This window comes from Microtus oregoni, unplaced genomic scaffold (assembly GCF_018167655.1).
Source record: "Microtus oregoni isolate MIOR12 unplaced genomic scaffold, Mior012 000077F_ref0000221, whole genome shotgun sequence".
Classification (NCBI taxonomy): Eukaryota; Metazoa; Chordata; class Mammalia; order Rodentia; family Cricetidae; genus Microtus; species Microtus oregoni.
Genome location: NW_024544029.1, coordinates 5,033,013 through 5,051,495, shown reverse-complemented (window position 1 = coordinate 5,051,495; position 18,483 = coordinate 5,033,013). Strand labels below are relative to the sequence as shown.

At 50.2% G+C, this 18,483-nt stretch overlaps 1 protein-coding gene across 3 annotated transcripts; it reads left to right on the top strand.

The window, feature by feature from the left end:
- Positions 1-477: 477 nt before the first annotated feature.
- On the top strand, positions 478-17,011 carry Lmbr1l (limb development membrane protein 1 like). 3 transcript variants are annotated; one of them, XM_041642718.1, is made up of 17 exons: positions 480-882; positions 3,528-3,612; positions 4,854-4,887; positions 6,224-6,363; positions 6,495-6,598; positions 7,193-7,319; positions 8,524-8,592; positions 8,685-8,749; positions 9,041-9,113; positions 9,175-9,276; positions 9,356-9,432; positions 11,092-11,169; positions 11,428-11,501; positions 12,272-12,362; positions 12,809-12,875; positions 15,535-15,696; positions 15,897-17,010. In XM_041642718.1, the coding sequence occupies exons 1-17, from the start codon at positions 811-813 to the stop codon at positions 15,962-15,964; spliced, it is 1,488 nt and encodes a 495-aa protein (XP_041498652.1). In that variant the 5' UTR covers positions 480-810; the 3' UTR covers positions 15,965-17,010. The 3 variants fall into 3 exon arrangements, with proteins under 3 accessions (XP_041498654.1, XP_041498652.1, XP_041498653.1); XM_041642719.1 differs by having other exon boundaries at positions 481-882; positions 9,193-9,276; positions 12,266-12,362; XM_041642720.1 differs by lacking the exon at positions 11,092-11,169 and having other exon boundaries at positions 478-882; positions 15,897-17,011.
- Positions 17,012-18,483: the final 1,472 nt, after the last annotated feature.

The following is an 18,483-nucleotide window of genomic DNA, read 5'->3' as shown; positions in this document are numbered from 1 at the left end:
TGTCTCTGCCTCCTGGGATTAAAGACGTGTGCCACCACCGCCCGGCTTTCCTATTCAACTTTTGTTTTTACTATTCGTTCTTTAATATCCTAGGCCTTCCATAAAAATGAATGAGAGAAAGTTTTCGGGAGTGGCTGGGGAAATCTCCAATAGCAATACACTTCGAGAAAACGCTATAGGCCCTTGGGTTACAGGGCCGCGGGGTGCTCTTATATCTCGACTGGTTGTCCTGATCCAAACCATTCATTTAAAGTAAAATCGTGGCTGATACTAATATCCTGGAATCAGCACATCTCAACAGCGGATCAAGTGGAGTCTTCGTTTTTTACAACAGCTTCGACAGGCCAAAAATATCCCGCCTCCTTTCCCAGAATATCCTATCAGCGTACCCTTCACGATGAGCGACAGCCGAAAAGCAGCCAATAAATTTCGCTGTTTGAAAGAAACCCGCCCAGGTCTTGTGTCGTCACCGGGCCTCTTAAAAGGATAGCACCGAGCCGGGAGCTTCCGCGTAGCTGGGCGGCCGGTACTTGCGTTGAAACGTGACTGTGAGTGACCCCATCTTAAAGGGGAGGGAGCCGCGGGGGACCCTAGCCCTTTAAGACAAGGCAGGCTGGGGCCTGCCCCTTTAAGGGCGGGGCGTCCGACGGCTGAATCTGAGCCCCAGATTACCTTGAGTTTCCGTCGCGGGCAGCGAGGAGCAGCTCCTAGGCTGGGTCCGGGTGCTTGGCGGGCGGCGGTGGCCTCATCCCCGCTCGTCCTCCCCGGGCCCGGAGACAGCCCCGCCCCAGTCATGCTGAGCAGCAGAGTATGGAAGCAGCTGACTACGAAGTGCTATCCGTGCGAGAGCAGCTGTTCCACGACCGGGTCCGCGAGTGCATCGTGAGTGCGGGACCTGGGCGGGAAGGGGCCGGCCGGGCCGAGGTGGGAGGGGCGCGGGCAGCGGTGGGGACAGGAAGTCCTGCTGCCCCGGCTCCCAGCACCTCGGTCTCTGAGGGGGCCGGGGCCGGGATGGCGAACTCCTGAGTCTGGTGTGCTGGGTCCCTGAGTCGTAAACAAAGCCGCGGGGTTTCCGTTCCTCGGCTGCTCGCCCCTCCCCCCGCCCCCTTCGACTCCTTCTCGGCGGGCGTTCCTGGCGGTGAGTCCTCTTGGGCGGAAAAATCTGATCCTCCACAAAAGGATGGGTTTGCTTTGGGACAAGTTGATGTGCGTATTCCCCTTAAAAGTAGATGGAGGGCAATCGTAGTTGATGTTGGGATGAAGCGAGACCCGGTCACACAAAGCAGTTAACTAGGGACGTGCAGTGGTGGCGCGAGGGAAGAGTAGGGGATGTGGTGGGTCCCCCCACTAAGGAAGAAAGTAATCCTGTCCGAGGTGGGTTGTAAGATGTGGAGATGGGAAGACACCGAAGTTTCCGCGCCTATTTTTCTCTTCCCTTCAATGATGGTGGGTTGTTTTCATTCGTGTTGTGATTGAACCCTGGGCCTTTGGCATGCAGCATGCCAAATACAAGCCAACACTGTGACGCACACCCCACAACACTTCCTGATAATTTATTTGACACCCTGGAAGACTGGAAGACTAGCCATTCTGGGAGTTCTTCTGGGGGCTCCGCAGTAGTCCTGAGCACAAGCATGTTCCTTTTCTTTTTTTTTTTTTTCTTCGTTTTTTTGAGACAGGATTTCTCTGTAGCTTTTGGAGCCTGTCCTGGAACTAGCCCCTGTAGACCAGGCTGGCCTCGAACTCAGCAGAGATCCACCTGCCTCTGCCTCCCGAGTGCTGGGATTAAAGGCGTGTGCCACCACCGCCCGGCCCTCTAGCGTGTTCTTATTCTTTCAGGGTAGCCTGCAGGAACCATCTCTCTGGTGTTTCTGCATAGAACTCTGAGCATACTAAATGAAAAGGGAAGGGTTTGGAGGAATGGAAAGAAGTCTTGGCATGCTTAGATTGAAGAAAAGGTAAAGGGACACAGGATATACTGAGGGCTGCCTTTATCAATGAGGACTGGAAAGTACCGGTGTACCGCCCCAGGTGTAGGAATCAGAGTAGCATCCTTGTGTGTCCCTGGTGGAAAGGTCCTCACTGGGGCATTGGGCATATCGTGGAGGCACATCTAGGCCTTGAGACTCTGTATAGAGACTGACCACCTGGACAGGTGAGCCCTTACGAACTGCTATGTTTCTGCCTTCTAAGCTGTTAGCTTAGGACATCAGCACCTGCCAAGGGCACCTGAAGGTCTCGTGAACCTCCTCCTCCCGGCTTCCATCTAGAAGTTAGAAACAACCTGGGCTGGATGGTGGTGGTGATGCAGGCCTTTAATCTTAGTACCCTGGAGGCAGAGACAGATGGATCTCTGAGTTCGAGGCCTGCCTGGTCTACAGAGTGAATTCCAGGCCAGCCAGGGCTACACAGAGAAACTGTGTCTCAAAAAAAGAACAATCTAGCCTCTATTGGAAGTGGGTGGAAGTCCAAGCCTGAACTTCTAAGCTCTTCTACCTTCTTGGGTATTGCGCAAGTTTAGGGCAGAATGAACAGAACACAGCTGTAAAAATGCAGCTGCAATCTTGGTGACTGCTTCTATGGGGGTTCCCTAAGTCAAAAGCTACAGCTGTATTTCAGATTCAGGACTTCTTAGTGTCTTCTGTCCTTGTCACTGAACAGATTTCCTGTAAGGTCAGTTCCTCTTGGAGATTAGAAGACACGGGAGGAGAGACTAATCTTGTCTTTGCCTACCTCAACTGCAGTGACATCTTTTTTTTTTTTTTTTTTTTTTTGTATTCTCCGGCTTTGGGGAAGTGTCTTGATGTTACCCACATACTAATTAATCTGTTCAAGTTCTGTACTGTCTAACCACTCAGGGCCATGGGTAGGTCCTAAGAGCCCTGGCCCTGGAGTTGAAAGTCACTTGTGGAAGAACCTGAGGATTTTAAAGCGGCAGATAACCAACTCTGGAAAGGTTGGGCCTGACTAAAGCCTTGCTGAATGATAATTAAATGGGCTCTAGTTTGCCACAGAGCAGACCTGATGTTTCAGGTTCCGAATAAACAGAAGTTCAGATTTGCTTGGTAGATGTGATTCTGACATAGCAGTTCATGGAGTATACTTTCTCATAACTGCAAATGGAGCTGGGTAAGAAGAATACGAAGACAATTCAGACAACTTTTTCTCAAGCCTGTTACTTTCCCGGAATGTTGTCAAAGTATAGTCAGTCTCTCTTGTTCTATGACCTGATTTTAGGGTATAGGATAGGTGTATGCATGTGTATATATATTTCTAGAAGTTTCTCTGTTCACCTCTAAAGATATGGATGAAGCTTGTGGCTCCAGCAAAGTGCTGGGACTTGGTTGGCGCTGTTTCCCAGGGACTTGGGATAGCCTCTGTTTGGTCCTGCGTGGAGCCCCCATGCTTTAACTAGAAGGAAGGCATCAGTGAGCAATGTAGAATCCTAGGATGTATGGAACGCTTGGGGCTGTGGAATGTGCTAGAAACTATGAAACATGTCATTCCAGGTTGTTTTTTTGGCACAGATCTCAATACTTCTGTTTGCAACACTCTACATCCTCTGCCACATCTTCCTGACCCGCTTCAAGAGGCCTGCTGAGTTCACCACAGGTACTTTTGACCTCCCTGCCTTCAGCCAGAGTTCTAGTTGCCATGGAGCGAGCCCCAGAGGAGTGGGTGACGGTGCCTGTTGGGAAAGGAGCGTTGGCTGTGCTGGGCTGTTTGAAACCCTTGCTGCTCAGCCCCGTCCTTCCACAAGCAGAGAAATAGATGGGAAAGCTGAAAGCTTTGATTTCTTTCTTGTTACTTAATTACTTTATTTGTATATATTTTAAGTTAGCGGACAAAATAATGTTTTATTGTGGCATTTTCAAAATCAGGTACCCCTTTCTTGGTTTTATTTTGTTTTATAGACAATATCTCATGTAGTCCTGGTTGGCTTTAAACACCTTATAGCTAAGGGTGACCTTGAACTCCTGTTTCCACCTCCTACCTCCCAAGGTACCTCATCCCTATCCATGTAGTTTTTATTCCTTCTTTTTTTTGAGACAGGATTTCTCGGTGTGTAGTCCTGGCTTTCCTGGAACTTGCTTTGTAGACCAGTCTGGTCTCGAACTCAATGAGATCCACATGCCTCTGCCTCCAAGTACTAGGATTAAAGCCATACGGCATTGCTACCCGGCATCCATGTAACTTTTCTGACCTCAGTTTCACCCTACAAATTGGGCATAATTAGTCCGCCTGGTACTTTGTCACTGGGAGGACCAAGTGAGAGCCGTTTGTGAACCTGAAGTAGGTAACTGCAGGGTGAGTGCCATCTTCTTCCTAGTACTCTCCCACAAGGACCTGGCACCTCCCGAGATTTGGTGACAGTAGTCTTTCTTTTTGTAGAGAGGCTAAGTTTTCTTGGAGTGTGGCTTTGGGTCCATGGATCTCGATGGGTTAGAGGAACAAGCCCAGCACTGCCTTAGTGCTGTCCCCTGCGGAACTTTTCTCTGCGAAGTCCATCTTCCCCCTGTGCACGTTTCTTTTTCCTTCACCCAGCCACTGATGTGAACAACCTCTCAGACTGCAGTCTGAGCCTTTCTAATAGAGGAATCTGTTAGTGATGAGGAGGAAGGAGAAGAGCGTGGGAATTAGGGGCTTCTATTCTGTGTACCTAGGACCACTATCATCAAGCTGCCGCCTTGGTTGGGGAATAGGTTGTGAGGTTTATAATGCAAGATCTCCCAGAGCCTCTTTCTCAGCACTGTCTTCAATGACAGGGACAGGGGACACATTATCCTAAGTTTGGCTCCCAGAGCCGCCCACTGATGTCCTGCTGAGTCCCCTTTCCTGTCTGTCTCTTGCAGTGGATGATGAAGATGCCACAGTTAACAAGATTGCGTGAGTGTCACTACCTTCAACACCCTTTTAGACGCTGGGATCAAGAAAGTCCTCTAGGGCACTGGGAGAGGAGCCGTCATCCATCCAAGAGGAGTTCCTACTTCCACCCTATTTCTGGCTTCTTCTGGCTTTGCCCTATGCTTGCTTGGGATGTTCAGAAAAGCTGCTGTTCCTGTCTCCCTGGTTGGGCCGGGAGCTTCATGATGTGGATATTGGCTGGGGCCTGAGTCACCAGGAAATGGCTTCAGCTTGGCTTCACCTCCTAACAGTCAATGTGGGTGGGGAATGGAAGAGGGAGACAGGCTAATGGAGGAAACAGGGCAGGCTTTGGTGAAGATCGAAAACCCCTGAGGAATCAGAGAAACCCTGTCTTGAATACCCCACCACCACACACACAGACACACACAAAACACCCTGAAGACAAAAGTGATTGGTTGTTAGAGGAAGGCCCTTATCGTGTATATTTTTTTTTAAATCTTATTTATTTTTATTTTATATACATTTGTGTTTTGCCATGGATGTTGAGTCCCCTAGACCTGGAGTCCCCGACACCTGTGAGCTGCCATGTAGGTGCCGGGAATTGAACCCAGGTCTTCAGGAAGACCAGTCAGTGCTCTTAACTGCTGAGCCATTTCTCCAGCCCCCATGGACAGTTCCCATTCACCCGCAACACATACAGAGGAAATACGCCACCTTAGGTAGTCATAGGCCCCTAATCACCAGCTATGTCACTTGTTTAGGCTATCCCAGGAATGCCATCTTCCCATCCATGCCTACAGGGCATGCCAGGAATGCTCTGGACTGACAGACTAGAAGGCAGCACTCTCCTTTTCTGAATGTGTTCCCAGCTGGCACAGCCATGGCACAGGCCTTGCTTATGAAGTTGGGTTTTAGCTTGTCTTTATTCTCTCACTAATGCCTTCTTAAAGGGCATAGCCATATGGAGACTGAGTGCTTATCCACACAGAAAAGGCAAGCTCAGAAATCTGTATCCCTAAGCAGAGAGGAGGAGCCACGTTCTTGCTTTGTTAGCATTCCTGGCATGCCCTGTAGGCATGGATGGGAAGATGGCATTCCTGGGATAGCCTAAACAAGTGACATAGCTGGTGATTAGGGGCCTGTGACTACCTAAGGTGGCGTCTATCCCAGCCTCTATCCCAGCTGCCGAGGCTACTCTGTAGGTAAGGACTAGGGTGAGGTGGCAGTGGGCAGAGCCCAGCTGGATAGCTCCCTCCTGTCCCTCCTGCTGGTTCTAGAAGTAGAAGTCTTGGGGGAAAGTGGGGCTTGTAGGGCAGTAGGTCAGCGAGTGCTGGGCTGACCCGTCCTTTCCTCTTAGGCTGGAGCTGTGCACCTTTACCCTGGCAGTCGCCCTGGGTGCCGTCTTACTTTTGCCTTTCTCCATCATCAGCAATGAGGTATTGCTCTCGTTGCCAAGGAACTACTATATCCAGTGGCTCAACGGCTCCCTCATCCATGGTATGTGGTCTGGACTGGAGCTTGGGGTAGGGAGCAGGGAAGGTAATTAGGCAGCCTTGGGCTAATCAATCATGTTGCCCACCTTGATTGGCCCCTTAATGACCAACTCTGCTTTTCCTTTTTGGCTCTAGGTCTTTGGAACCTCGTTTTTCTCTTCTCCAACCTGTCTCTCATCTTCCTTATGCCCTTTGCGTATTTCTTCACAGAGTCTGAGGGCTTCGCTGGCTCCAGAAAGGTAAGTGAGGAAACATAAGAGCTCAGGCCAGAAGCAGAACTCATACTCTAGGGAGAAATTGCAGACTTCAGTCAGAGTTAAGGGATGGGACAAGGAGTCTGAGGCTGTCGCAGCATGAGAAGTCATTGTGACCCCAAGCCTGTGGGGCATTTCTAGAACCACTGGTAGTTAAAATTGAGAATAGGAGCTCATTTAGCAAAAGAGTTAAGTGTTTTATGTAGCTGCTGCTGGAAACCAGTATGCCAAAGGTGAGAGAAAGCATAGGAAGCCCCAGACGTGCTCCGCCCCTTGCACTTCCCTGCTGACCCCTGCATGGGCAGGCTGTGCCCAAGGCAGAGAGCAGAGAGCCTGTGTGGTGCTGACCTCATGGCTGTCTCTCCTTGGAGCAGACGAGACTGAATGATTGGAGGGTGGGATTTCAAGTGAATCCCCAGAATGTGGAATGACCTGGACGCTAGGCGGCTGAGCGATTCAGAATTAGAGAGAAACACTCCCTCTTGTCTACTGAATCCAGACCTCCTTGGTGCCTCAAGCCCAGGCATAGCTCTGATGTGTGGTTGACCCCTGTGCTTTACCCGTCTCTTCATCCTGCAGGGTGTCCTGGGCCGGGTCTACGAGACAGTGGTGATGTTGATACTTCTCACTCTGCTTGTGCTGGGCATGGTGTGGGTGGCGTCAGCCATTGTAGATAATGATAAGGCCAGCAGGGAGTCGCTCTATGGTAAGAGTTAAACTTTCCGTCACTGTGATTCAAAGGAGGAACAGTCCTGGGTTCAGAGGCTTTAGTCTGTGGTCATTCAGTTCTGGTTTCTGGGCTGTGGTGAAGCAGAACTTCATGGCAAGATGCACGTGCTGGAGCAAAGTTTATAAACCCGTGGATGGCCAAAATTCTAGCTCTAGTCACTTCCTAAGAGCACGCCTCTGCACGTTGTAACGGAGACCAGGTCTTCAATGCTCACGTTTTGAAAGACCATTTTGTATCCAAACCTTAATAGAGCTCCAGCTTTTTCCTCTTTTTTTGAAGATTTGTTTTGTTTTATTTTGAGGCAGGGTTTCTCTGTAGCTTTGGAGTCTGTTTTAGAACTAGCTCTTGTGGACCAGGCTGGCCTCGGACTCCCAGAGATCTGTCTGCTGGGATTAAAGGCGGGCGCCAATACCGCCTGGCTCCCCACCCCACAGTGTTTCTTTGTTTACTTAAAGAAACTGGCTGTTCTTGAACTCCCAGAGATCTGCTTGCTTCTGCCTCTTAACATCCTGATATTAAAGGTGTTTGCTGCCATCACCCAGCTAAGATTCTATCTTAAAAGAAAAAAAAAAATGCTGGCTCTTGAGTTGGCAATGTGCATTTGATCAGCTGTGGAAAAAACTGGCATCATTTCTGTAGACTGAAGTTCCAAACTGATAGACTTTGAACACATCTAACATATAGAAATATTCCCCTGCGTCCATGCAGTGATTTTAGAAACTAAATAATCAGCCAGGATGATAGCATGTAATTTTAATTACAGCATTCAGGAGACTGAGGCAGGTTGATCTCTGTGAGTTCAAGGCTAGCCAGAGCTGCATAGACATTGGTTAAAAATAATAGATAATAGATAACCAATTGTTCACTGTAAAACCCAGGCTGGCTTTGAAATCTTCTGCCTCGACCTCCTGCTTCTGCTGGGGTTACAGGCATGTGCCACCATACCCAGCCTCCCATTTTAGAATCGAGGCTCTGACTACTTAACCCTGTTCCCCTGGGCCAGATAGCAGCTGTGCCTGCCTTTCATATAAATGAGGATCTCCAGTTTGCCCAGCACTCCCCAGTAGTTACTTGCCTATAGCCTGGAGGTGTTTGCATTGTGTTCTTGTGTGGACTGAGCCCTGTCACTTCCTAGGACTCAGGAGAAGTAAGACAAGCTGACTTCTTTTCTTGTCTTTAGACTTCTGGGAGTACTACCTCCCCTACCTCTACTCCTGCATCTCCTTCCTCGGAGTGCTCCTGCTCCTGGGTGAGTGCAAAGTGGGGAGGGAAAAAGCAGCCAGGGCGGAGGAGAGGGCTGGGGAGGGAGAGGGAGTGACTGACATGCTCCTGTCCCCACAGTGTGCACTCCACTAGGTCTCGCCCGCATGTTCTCTGTCACTGGGAAGTTGCTGGTCAAGCCCCGGGTACGTGGTGCTCCTTGCTTTTTGTACAGGGTGGATGTTTTACATCTGAGGCCAAGCCGCAAAATGAACCCACGGTTGTGTTGTGCACAACTTGCAGAAGGCCAGACCCTTGGTCGGCGTTGTGTCCTTTGCCCCATCATCTGGAGCTGGTCAGAACGCAAGGAATTGGAAGGAATAGGACAAAGCTTCTAGGCATGGGGTGGTGAAGCAGAGTTAGACCAAGACTGGGACTGTAGAGGGATGTTGGGGTCAGAGAGCCTCTGACAGCAGCCTCCTGTCCCCTGCCCTCAGTTACTGGAAGATCTGGAGGAACAGCTGAACTGTTCGGTGTTTGAGGAGGCAGCTCTGACTCGAAGAATCTGCAGTGAGTTTAAACGCTCCTTTGCCTGGGTGGTGGACTGGCCTTGGCAAGCACTGGAGGGAAGTGTGTTCTCTGCCCTCAGATCCCACCTCCTGCTGGCTGCCTTTAGACATGGAGCTGCTGCACAGACAGGTCCTGGCTCTGCAGACCCAGAGGGTCCTCTTGGGTATGTGGACTGGTGCTTTTCCCAGGGAGAGTAGTTCCTTGTTTCAAGTACTCGCTAACCACCTCCCACCCCTGCACAGAAAAACGGCGGAAGGCTTCAGCCTGGCAGCGGAACCTGGGCTATCCTCTGGCCATGCTGTGTCTGCTGTTGCTGACGGTGCGTTTGCTAGCATAGCACCCCTTGGTGGGGCGGGGTATAAGTGGATCCTCAGGGAGGACAGAGATACGCGTCGATGTGGTTGTCATCCATAGCAGCAGTTGCCTCTCAGAGGGCCTGCTTTATGTCCTGTGCTCAGAGCATTAATTCCCGTCTTGTGGATGGAGAAATACAACTGGCTTGCCCCAAGTCACACAAGGTCATTGAGAAAGTACACAGAAAGAGGCTAAAGGTTGAAATCTCGTGTCTCTCCTGTGCTGGATTAGGACTTGAGGAATAATTTTAGGGGAAATGGTACCTTTGCCTAGGTCATTTCCTCAGTGTGTGTGTGTGTGTGTGTGTGTGTGTGTGTGTGTTGCTCTGCAGAGCCTTCCTCAGCCCACGGTGTGCTCTATAGGTAGGCTGACCCAGCCCACAGTGTACTCTATAGGTAGGCTGACCCCAGCCCACAGTGTACTCTGTAGGTAGGCTGACCCAGCCCACAGTGTACTCTATAGGTAGGCTGACCCCAGCCCACAGTGTACTCTATAGGTAGGCTGGCCCCAGCCCACGGTGTACTCTATAGGTAGGCTGACCCAGCCCACAGTGTACTCTATAGGTAGGCTGGCCCCACAGTGTACTCTATAGGTAGGCTGGCCCCAGCCCACAGTGTACTCTATAGGTAGGCTGACCCAGCCCACAGTGTACTCTATAGGTAGGCTGGCCCCAGCCCACGGTGTACTCTATAGGTAGGCTGACCCAGCCCACAGTGTACTCTATAGGTAGGCTGACCCAGCCCACAGTGTACTCTATAGGTAGGCTGGCCCCAGCTCACGGTGTACTCTGTAGGTAGGCTGGCCCCAGCCCACAGTGTACTCTATAGGTAGGCTGGCCCCACAGTGTACTCTATAGGTAGGCTGGCCCCAGCCCACAGTGTACTCTATAGGTAGGCTGGCCCCAGCCCACGGTGTACTCTGTAGGTAGGCTGACCCAGCCCACAGTGTACTCTATAGGTAGGCTGGCCCCAGCCCACGGTGTACTCTGTAGGTAGGCTGACCCAGCCCACAGTGTACTCTATAGGTAGGCTGGCCCCAGCCCACAGTGTACTCTGTAGGTAGGCTGGCCCCACAGTGTACTCTATAGGTAGGCTGGCCCCACAGTGTACTCTATAGGTAGGCTGGCCCCACAGTGTACTCTATAGGTAGGCTGGCCCCAGCCCACAGTGTACTCTGTTAGGTAGGCTGACCCCAGCCCACAGTGTACTCTGTAGATAGGCTGACCCAGCCCACAGTGTACTCTATAGGTAGGCTGGCCCCAGCCCACAGTGTACTCTGTAGGTAGGCTGGCCCCACAGTGTACTCTATAGGTAGGCTGGCCCCAGCCCACGGTGTACTCTGTAGGTAGGCTGGCCCCACAGTGTACTCTATAGGTAGGCTGACCCAGCCCACGGTGTACTCTGTAGGTAGGCTGGTGTAGGCACCTGTTGGAAGCAGTTCGTCCAGTAGTCTCCTCAAAGTGCTGTGTTGCTAGCAGCAGCTCTAGGCCCCTAAAGCTGCTTGGAAGCAGAGCTACTCTTGCAGCTGAAAACATTGTACTGAAGGGAATGCTCTAACATTGAGCTCAGAGCACGCTGTGGGCTGGAGCAGGGATCATGGGAGTTGGTGACCTTGCTCCGCACAGGGCCTGTCTGTGCTTCTTGTGGCCATCAACATCCTGGAGCTGCTCATTGACGAGGCTGCCATGCCACGGGGCATGCAGGTACAGGGCTCTCTTCCCGCTTCTTTTGGGGAGGGCTTAAGAAAGGCTAGGGAAGCTGGATATGCTGTCATGTGCCTGTTACCCTAGCACGTAGGAGGTGGATTGCCACAAGTTTCAGGACAGAATGGGCTACACTGGGCTACAGCGTGGGCGGAGGTTGGAGAGGGAGACAGAAGCTGAGGACAGAGGGAAGACTGGGTGGGGCTGGTGGTACTCAGAGTGGGAATGTCCCTCAATCATGTCACCCCACCCCCACAGGATGCCTCCCTGGGCCAGGTCTCCTTCTCCAAACTGGGATCCTTTGGTGCCATCATCCAGGTTGTGTTGATCTTGTATCCTTCTGGAAACCCCCGTGGCTTCTGCTTACCAAACCTGCCTCCTAGTAGACTCCTTGGGAATGCTGGGGTGAAGAATGGTAGGGAGGGGCTAATCTTCATCTAACTTGGGTTCAGACAAGGAAATTACCTGATCTTGAGGACTGGGGAGATAACTCAGTCAGTTAAGAGCATCTGCCTGTAGTCCAGTGCTGGGGAGGCAGAGACAGGAAGATCCAGGTAGTGTGTTCAAGAGCCAGTATAGCCAAACTGGTAAGTTCTAGGCTTGAAATAGCCTGTCTCAAAAGATAGTAAGATAGTGGGCTTGCTAGATGGCCAGGAGAGCCGAGAGAGGACTCAGCAGTTGCGGGGGTTAGTGCTCTTGTAAAAGCACCCAAATTCAGTTCCCAGCACCTGGGTCAGGTAGCTCACAACCTTCTGTAAGTCCAGCTCCAGAGCATCTGACGCCCTCTTCTGGCCTCTGCAGGCATCCACATTCGTGTGCACACACCCCACACACGTATGCACAGAGTGGGTAAAAGTGCCCACTGTGTAAGCCTGAGAACCTGAGTGCTGTCCCTGGGAACTCACAGTAGCGTGAGAACTGACCCAACAGCAGTAAATAAAGTTAATAATGAGCGGAGAAGACGCCCAGCCTGACCTGTGGCCTCTGCATACACGCGGACACACGCCACACAGGAAAGCTTCGCCTTGAAAAGGGGTCTGAGGAGTCTGAGGCAGGCAGTCCTTCTTAGAGGTTGGCTAGCTCTTCCCTAACCCAGTTGCGGTTACCTGATGGTGTCCTCGGTCGTGGGCTTCTACAGTTCTCCACTCTTCCGAAGCCTGAGGCCCAGATGGCAAGACACAGCCATGACACAGGTACGGGAGGACGAGGAGAAGCCTAGGGAATGGATGAGCTGGGCGTTGGCAACCCCGCCCCACAGCAGGGCTTCTCTCTATAGCCCTGGCTGTCCTGACCACGTTGGCCTCGAACTTACAGAGCTCTGCCGCCTGCTTCTGCCTCCTGAGAATGCTGGCAACTCTTGCTACTTTTGCCTCTTTTTCCTTTACTTTTTGGTTTGGCTTGCTTTTGGGTTTTTTTTTGTTTGTTTGTTTGTTTTGTTTTGGGGGTGTTGGGTTTTTTGGGGGGGTGTTTTCAGACAGAGTTTCTCTGTAATAGTCCTAGCTGTCCTAGAACTAGCTCCTGTAGACCAGGTTGGCCTCAAACTCACAGAGATCCACCTGCCTCTGCCTCCCGAGTACTGGGATTAAAGGCGTGTGCCACCACCGCCTGACTTGCTTCTTCTTTCTTTTCTCTCACCCAGATAATTGGGAATTGTGTCTGCCTCTTGGTCCTAAGCTCAGCACTTCCTGTCTTCTCCCGAACCCTTGGTAAGTACTGAAGGTAGGAAAGGGAATTGGCTTGTTTCACAGCTTTAGAAAATGAGGTTTACACCTGGTGGTGGTGGCGCACGCCTTTAATCCCAGCACTCGGGAGGCAGAGGCAGGTGGATCTCCATGAGTTCGAAGCCAGCCTGGTTTACAGAGTGAGTTCCAGGATAGCCAGGGCTACACAGACAGAGAAACCCTGTCTCAAAAAACAAACAAACAAAAAAGAGGTTTACAGCCTACAAACCACAATCACAGAGAACTTAGACAACATGGGAAGTAGAAAAAGATAAGATCTCCTGAGTAAATTGGGAGCTTGGGGACCATGGGAGAGGGCTGAAGGGGAGGGGAGAGGCAGGGAGGGGAGCAGAGAAAAATGTAGAGCTTAGCCTTAATATCAATTAAAAAAAAAAAAAAAGAGGTTTAAAGGCCAGTCTGGGCTTTGTGGGGTGTCAGCCAAGCCTCTGCTACATAGGGGTGTATGAGTGCTTTGTCTGTATGTGTGTTTGCGTACCTCGTGCCTGCATGGTGCCTGTGGAGGTCAAATGCCTCCGCTGTGGAGATACCGGTGATTGTGAGGCACTGGTCGCTGCTGGGCGCTGACCCAGGTCCTCCCTCTGTGAGGGCAACAAGTGCTCTTAACTACTGAGCCATCTCTCCAGCCCTAGAATTTGTTTGTTTGTTTGTTTGTTGATGTGTGCATTCGTGTTTTGCCTGCATGTGGATGCTTGTGTGAGGGGTCAGATCCTCTGGAACTGGAGTTATAGGCAGTTGTGAACTGCCATGCAGGTACTGAGAACTGAACCTGGGTCCTCTGGAAGAACAGCCGTGCTCTTAACCACTGAGCCATCTCTCTAGCCCCCTGGCTTTTCTCTTTTTCTTTTTCTCTTCTTCTTCTTCTTCTTCTTCTTCTTCTTCTTCTTCTTCTTCTTCTTTCCCCCCCCCCCTCTCTTTCTTTGAGTGTGTACTCAGAAAAGGTATTCAAGGGTCAGGGATGACTTGGTAAAGGCAGTTGCCACCATCAAGCCTGTTGATTGGAGTTCACTCCCTGGAACCCGCAAGGGAGGAGAGAACCAACTCTTTCAAGTTGTCTTCGACCTCTGCATATAGGCACTCACACACCCATGTACACAGAGGGACACACACAGAGAAAGGAAAAATGCTCTGTAATTAGATATGCCCCCTAATTTCCACAAACACCCGTGAAGATCTGCTACCCCACATATAGATGGAAACAGTGTAGCTTCATAAAGGCCTGTACTTAGCTTTTGGTGTCCGTTTTTGGTTTCCTTTGTTTTATGTGCGTGTTTATCTGCACCATTTCTGTGTCTGGCTCCAGAAGAGGCTAGAAGAGGGCAGGAGCCAGACTATGGTGGTGCACACCTTTAATCCCAGCACTTGGAAGGCAGAGGCAAGCAGATCTCTGATTTCGAAACCAGCCTGGTCTACAGATCGAGTTCCAGTACAGCCAGAGCTGTTACACAGAGAAACCCTGTCTCGAGGCGGGGGAATCACAAGTTCTTATTCATCCTCAGCCATATGATGCAGCCTGGCTGGAACACAGAAGACTGTCTCAATGGAGGGAAAGAAGGGGCGTGGGAGATTGTAACAGTGCCTGGGACAAACAAGTAAATGTGTGTTTGCCATAACTGTTATAGCCCCCTTGTTTTCTCTGTTTTAAAATTGAGAAAATTGAGGCCCAGAACATTTAAGGAACTTGCTGTGATCACCCAGCTATCTAGAAGTGGAATTGAAAAAACAAAACAAACTGGGTGATGGTGGCACACGCCTTTAATCCCAGAACTTGGGAGGCAGAGGCAGGTGGATTTCTGTGAGTTTGAGGCCAGCCTGGTCTACAAGAGCTAGTTCCAGGACAGCTAGAGCTGTTACACAGAGAAACCCTGTCTCAAAACAAAACAACAGCGTGATGATAGTTTTCAGTCAGCTTAGTCTTTCTTAGCTGCTAAACTGTACACTACTGAAAACTTTTTTTAAAAAAAATATTTATTTATTTATTATATATACAATATTCTGTCTGTGTGTATGTCTACAGGCCAGAAGAGGGCACCAGACCTCATTACAGATGGTTGTGAGCCACCATGTGGTTGCCGGGAATTGAACTCAGGATCTTTGGAAGAGCAGTCAATACTGAAAACTTTTTTTTTTTTTTTTTTTTTTTTTGATTTTTCGAGACAGGGTTTCTCCTTAGCTTTTGGTTCCTGTCCTGGAACTAGCTCTTGTAGACCAGGCTGACCTCGAACTCACAGAGATCCGCCTGCCTTTGCCTCCCGAGTGCTGGGATTAAAGGCGTGTGCCACCACCGCCCGGCTCAATACTTAAAACTTAATAGCAAACTTGTAGATTCTTAGATTCGAAGCACTTGCCATACTGGGAACTCCTAGAAGTCCCCGAGGCTAGAGGCAGTCCAGCTGAAGGAAAAGATTCGAGTCTCTGGAAGGAGGAATAGGAGCAAATTTAGCTGCTGATGCATTTAATAGTCCTGAACTGACCTGGGAATGGGCTTGAGAGTAATAATACATACACAGACATGCTAGACGATGTGATGTTCAGATTTGGCCACCAGGGGGCAGCAGAAAGTTGGGCTCCTTTGAGGAGAGGTTTTTGGGGATTCCCCTTTCTCATTATAAATTTTGTACTTCAGGGCTGACTCGCTTTGACCTGCTGGGTGACTTTGGACGCTTCAACTGGCTGGGCAATTTCTACATCGTGTTCCTTTATAATGCAGCCTTTGCTGGCCTCACCACACTCTGTCTGGTGAAGACCTTCACTGCAGCTGTGAGAGCAGAGCTGATCCGAGCCTTTGGTAAGAGGGTGAGACTCCTGGGCTGGGGAAGTTCATTCAGAACCGAGGGTAGCCCCAGCAGGGAAGAGACCCCAGCAGGGAAGAGACCCCAGCAGGGGAGAGTGCACTACCTATTTGTAGATCACCTGTCTCGTTTACCCCGTGTATGCCCTGATTGCCTCACCTCTGAGGAGAGACCCATGTCCACTTCTCTTTTCCAGGGCTGGACAGGCTACCCTTGCCTGTCTCTGGTTTTCCCCGGGCTTCCAGGAAGAAACAGCACCAGTGACCTCCTGCTAGGGGTTGAGAAGGAGAAAACTGGAGGCAAGCCAGGGTGGTTGGACCTCAGGACCAGGAATCTGAGAGGGTGGTTGGAGGAGGGAACTGAACCACCTGACTGCTGTATAATCTGAGCCAGAGTTTGGGACCAGCCTCCTGCCTTTTCAGATGTAGCTGTGGCCTCAGCACGAGGTGAGCTGGGGGACTGGCTCTAGTTCCTGGTCCCAAATCCGTTTACACATCAATCTGCCTCAATCCTGTTCCAGGCCATGCCTGAAGCCTTGTTTACATAATGATGTGCAATAGGGTGGGTGGGAGTGGGAAGGGCCCGGCTGGGGTGCGGTGGAGACCCAGCAGAGCCTAAGCACTGTGTTATCCTATGGAGGGGCTTTGGACCACTGGAGAGACCAAGGTGCAGTGAGGGAGAGCTGCGCCCCTCAGCAATAAAGTTCATCCCAGGGTTCTCTTGGTTTTTTATAAAGAGCCTGTCTCTGTGTCTATACCACTTGTCCTGGCTGGTCCTGAGTACCCAGGAGAAGCCTTCCTTCCCCTCTGCGCTTCCAATGCAGAGATGATATTCTTCCCTTACCTTTACTTCAAGTTGGCCTACACCTTCAACCCCAGCACTCAGGAGTCGGGTTCTCTGATTTTTTTGAGGTTAACCTAGTCTACATTGCAAGTTCCAAACCAGCCAAGATTACACGGTGAGACATTTAAAAAAAAAAAATGTCCCAGCACTCGGGAGGCAGAGGCAGGTGGATCTCTGTGAGTTCGAGACCAGCCTGGTCTACAAGAGCTAGTTCCAGGACAGGCTCCAAAACCACAGAGAAACCCTGTCTCGAAAAACCAAAAAAAAAAAAAAAAAAATGTTGGCTAGTCTCCTGGATGCACCCTATTACTTGGGGTTTTGTTTATATGCCTGGGGAATTGGGGTGCTAGGGAATGGGCACTAATAGGAGACCCATCCTTTGTTCACCCTCAGCCCTGACCGGGACCCATACTTAACAATTAGCTGTAGAGTAAAGTGATTGGCTAGCAGTGTTTTGTAGTTTTGTTTTGTTTTTTGAGACAGGGTTTCTCGGTAGCTTTGGAGCCTGTCCTAGAACCAGCTCTTATAGACCAGGCTGGCCTCGAACTCCTGCCTCTGCCTCCCAAATGCTGGGATTAAAGGCATGCACCACCACCACCTGGCCTGGCTGGCAGTTTTTTTATTTCTACCCCAGAAAAGGACCCGACTTCAGTTTTGTTGAGGAACAAATCTGTAGACTTCTTCAGATTATACATGGCATACTTCAAAAGTGACCATATCCCTCACAGTTATTTGAAATTACTAGTTTTTGTTTTGTTTGACACAGAGTCCCTATGTGTAGCCCCTGGATGTCCTGGAACTCACTGTGTTGATCAGGCTGGCCTCAAACTCACAAAGATCCACCTGTTCCTGCCTAATTAGTGCTGGGATTAAAGGCATGTGCCGCCACATCTGGCCCTAGGAATTTTTGTTGTTTTTCAAAACAGGGTTTCTCTGTGTAATAGTCCTGGCTGTCCCTGAAACTCTCTTTGTAGACCAGGCTGGCCCCGAACTCAGTGAGATCTGCCCACCTCTGCCTCCCAAACGCTGGGATTAAAGGTGTACGCCACCACTGTCTGGCTCGGCTCTAGAATTTTTTAAATATTCAATTATTGGGATTGGAATATCATGGTGTGTGTGGAGTTTACAAGGCAACTTGAGGAGTCAGTTCTTCCAGTGTATGGATTCTGGGGAACCAAACACAGCAAATGCCTCTGTCTGCTGAGCTAGCCCTGCTGACCTCTCCAGCCCTGGGGCAGAAGGTGTCAGATCCAGGACCTCTTACTTGCTAGGCACTTGCTCTGCCATTGAGCTACATTGCTGTGGCCACAACCACTTCCTTGTGAGCGGAAGCCAGATGTCAGAAAGGAGTTTTTCTCCTCCTTTTGTTCTCCTAGTTCGTGGAAAGTCGTCTCTCCTTGGAACTGGGCGAAGGGAGGGGGAGCATGGAATACAAAAAAGTGTAGATTCCACAAGTACTTGCCAAGTTCAGTACTTTAAGCTAGACGGCCTTGGAAATACATGATAAACAAGCTTGAGCTGAGGAATTGCTTTGTCTGAAAGGATGTAGAACTCTAACACTTGAAGTGCTGTAGCAGTTAATTGCTGCCCCACAGGAGCACATGGGTCACAGTGTCAGGACATCAGGAAAGTTTTTCGTTCTTAATTTGTATTGTTTATTTTGCACACGTGTGCATGGGCATACTATGGTGTGAGTGTAGACACCAGAGGACAGCCTGTTTTGTTTCTCTCCCTCCACCATGTGAGTCTGGATTGGAATCAGGCTTGGTGACAAGTGGTTTTACGTATTGAACCATCTCCTCAGCCCTGTTTTGTTTTGAGGTCTCATTATATAGTCCAGGTTGGCCTCCAAATCACAGCTGTTGCCAATCAGCCCCCTTTAAAAAAAAAAGCCAAACAACCAAAAAGGTGTGGACCAGTATACCTGGTCCTTACCTTTA

Coding starts and splice junctions, on each gene's coding strand:
- Lmbr1l (XM_041642718.1), top strand. CDS start 811: ATGGAAGCAGCTGACTACGAAGTGCTATCCGTGCGAGAGCAGCTGTTC. Junction 11,170..11,427: donor CCATGCCACGGGGCATGCAG/GTACAGGGCTCT, acceptor CCACCCCCACAG/GATGCCTCCCTGGGCCAGGT. Junction 15,697..15,896: donor AGAGCTGATCCGAGCCTTTG/GTAAGAGGGTGA, acceptor TCTCTTTTCCAG/GGCTGGACAGGCTACCCTTG.